General features: G+C 30.5%; 1 protein-coding gene across 1 annotated transcript in view; it reads right to left on the reverse strand.

The window, feature by feature from the left end:
- Positions 1–1274: 1274 nt before the first annotated feature.
- LOC147921168 (uncharacterized) overlaps positions 1275–2884 on the reverse strand; it is a 5614-nt gene continuing 4004 nt past the window's right edge. Inside the window, exon 5 of the mRNA XM_087501380.1 lies at positions 1275–1408. Within this exon, the coding sequence (XP_087357506.1) occupies positions 1275–1408 (134 nt within the window). The remainder of the gene's footprint in view (positions 1409–2884) is intronic.

The following is a 2884-nucleotide window of genomic DNA, read 5'->3' on the forward strand; positions in this document are numbered from 1 at the left end:
TTCTCATGGCTCCTCGGGGAGTGTGCCTGGGAGAAAAAACCTCGTACGGACGTTTAATAATTTTTTTTTATCAATTTATTTCTCTAAGATAATAATTCTAGGTGATTAATCAAGAATTATTATGAAGAACAACCAAGGATGAAGATCATAAAAGATAAAGAACCCTAAAAATCACAGATCTAATAAGCCATAAAAAACCCTATGAAAAACCCTAAACCTAATAAGCAAATTACTCAGACATGTTTAATGAAGAACAAATCATAATTCTGAATAACATGCAATAGATATTAAAAGTAAAAAGAGGGACTTTAGAAATCTTCTCTCTACATATGAAATCAGATCCTTCTCTCCCAAAAGCTCTCAATAATCTCTCTCTCAAAAACTGATAGAAAATAACTTAAGGGTTTCTCACCCCTAAAAATACTATATATATATATATCCTAAAAACACGTCAGGGACTTGTGTTGCAATTGTAGAAGACTTTGGGCAACTTTGTAAAATTCCCAAATTTGTGATTTTTTCATCGGCTAAAGAGGGTGTCGATCAATGGTCCTAAGTGGTGTCGATCGATGTCATTTCTTTGATCCGAGTCCAAATTGAGTCTTCAAGATTTATGCTCCAAAATGATCCAAATTGCTCTACTTTGCTCCATCCATGCCAAAATCCTAGAAAACCTGTAAAGACTCCCAAAGAACCTAAAAACACATCAAAAGACTCTAAAAGACTCCTTATATCATGGTTAAAAACCACAAAAACCATGATATATCAATTGACACCTTAAACGAAGATGCGAGATCATAGTGAAGTAGGATGATCATAATACATTCAAGTTTAAAATTGTTAATTTTGCTCTAGCGCTAAACCTGCAAACTACAAGCCAAAGAAGTCGACGACATTGAAACCAATGACAATGATGAACTTCTCTGACTCTTATAAATCGTTTCCTCATCTTTCTCCACTCAACAACCTTCTACAGAACACCAATTCTCAAATGATTGAATGATGTTTAGGAAGGATCTTTTTAAATTCAGGATGGTTTTTCCTAAAAACATCATGAGCATCTCCGTTGCAACCTGAACGCTCAAATAGTCAGATACAACTTTATGACATGGTTTCAAGTGTGCATTGCCCAACCCAAGAAATCAACAAAACCAATCTAAACACACATTAACATGAAAACAGATTCAAAATTGATTTGCCAAGCCTTTTACTTGTTCCCGTAAGAGGAATCAAATCATCCACAATGACTTTAACTCCCATCTCAGCAAAAAACATCAACGGAGGAAAATGTAAAGCTCATCACTGTTACAAAGCACACCGTCACTGTCCATATCAAACAAAACCGCTGATACTTTCCCCCAATCATCCATCGTAATTGTACTCGAAGGATTCTCCGTCGCCGTATTCACTATCATAGACGACGAAAGTGCCGTAGCTTAATTAAACTCTGATCTTCGATCGGAATCTGGTGAGTGAAGATGCTATTGATGTGGATTTTTATTGTATTGGTTTCAGTCGATCAATTTTGACACTTAATTGAAAAGATATGAAGATCTTAGTTCAAAATCTTAACCGCAAGTTTCGCTGGAGCTTGGAGATCTAAGATCATCAATTTGATTTAAAAAATAATAATTTGTTATTTAAATTAAATAATAATTTCAATATATAAATGCTAGTTTTGGAAAATTTGATCATGTGTGCTGATTTTGGAAGAAAAACTTAAAAGTGTGTTATTATAGGGTACTAGGTGCTTCCCCACGCAACGCGTGGGTTGTGGTGTAGTTGACACTTTCTTGTTTTTTTTTGTTTTTTTCGTTTTCTCTTTTGTATTATTTCGTTTTAATTAGGCATATACGAGTTTCGTAGTCACTTGTATTTATACACTATATGTTTATACCATTTCGTTTAGATGTGTACAATTGTGGCGTTTATTTTTTATGAATTATGAGGATGTTGTTTCTTGCTTTTGAGGATCCAGTCTTATCATTGACTGATATTGTTCCAAATACATTTATTGTATTTTAGATTTTCTAATTAATTGTTTATGTAAACCCTTCATATGTTGATGTTGCAATAATAAGTTATTTTTTTAAAATAATTATCTTCCATGTAAGTGATTATGTTTGTATGCCCATGTTTTGGTCTAATATCAATAAGATTGTTTTTGTTTTTCTTTAGTTGGCTTTGAAACCAATTTTGAGTTAAGCAAATAATGGGTCGAATTATGGTGTTAATAAGTAATATAAATTCTTATGTATATATATTGTATATATGTAACTATAAGTTTAGCTAACTAAAAAATTTTGTAATATTTAAATATAATCTTGAACTTATATATATATATATATATATTTATTATTTGTGGGAGGAATGTATGGAATTATTATATAGAAGTTATTTTTGAGTTAAATGACCTTCTATGCTTTTAAAGTGAGTTAAATATTAATAAATTTTATATGTGTTTTGACTTTTTTAAAAAGGAATACCAAGTGTTTCCTTCTTCCAAATTTGAAGTGACATAGTATTTTATTTTTTATATGATTTTATGAACTTCAATAAAAAGGTTTTTCAAAGTAATAAGTACACTCACACTGATTGAATTATAAAATTTGGAGAAATGTTTATTTCGATTAATCATCTGCTCTTTTAAATACATTAAATAAGTATGTTGTTGTTCCTACAAATAGGACAACATATATTATAGTTTAACCATGGAGTTAAGCAATGGTTGAAAATGGAACTTGTGATTGCAAGACAAAATGCTTATATATATTATGTTACACATTGATCGTTTAAAAATAAATAGGAACATCTAATTCTCAAATAAAGTTGATTTTTTTGTTAAAACTAACATATGTGAATTTAAATTTAACAATGCAAATTT

Source organism: Camelina sativa, chromosome 19 (genome assembly GCF_030686135.1).
Source record: "Camelina sativa cultivar CO46 ecotype springtype chromosome 19, ASM3068613v1".
Classification (NCBI taxonomy): domain Eukaryota; kingdom Viridiplantae; phylum Streptophyta; class Magnoliopsida; order Brassicales; family Brassicaceae; genus Camelina; species Camelina sativa.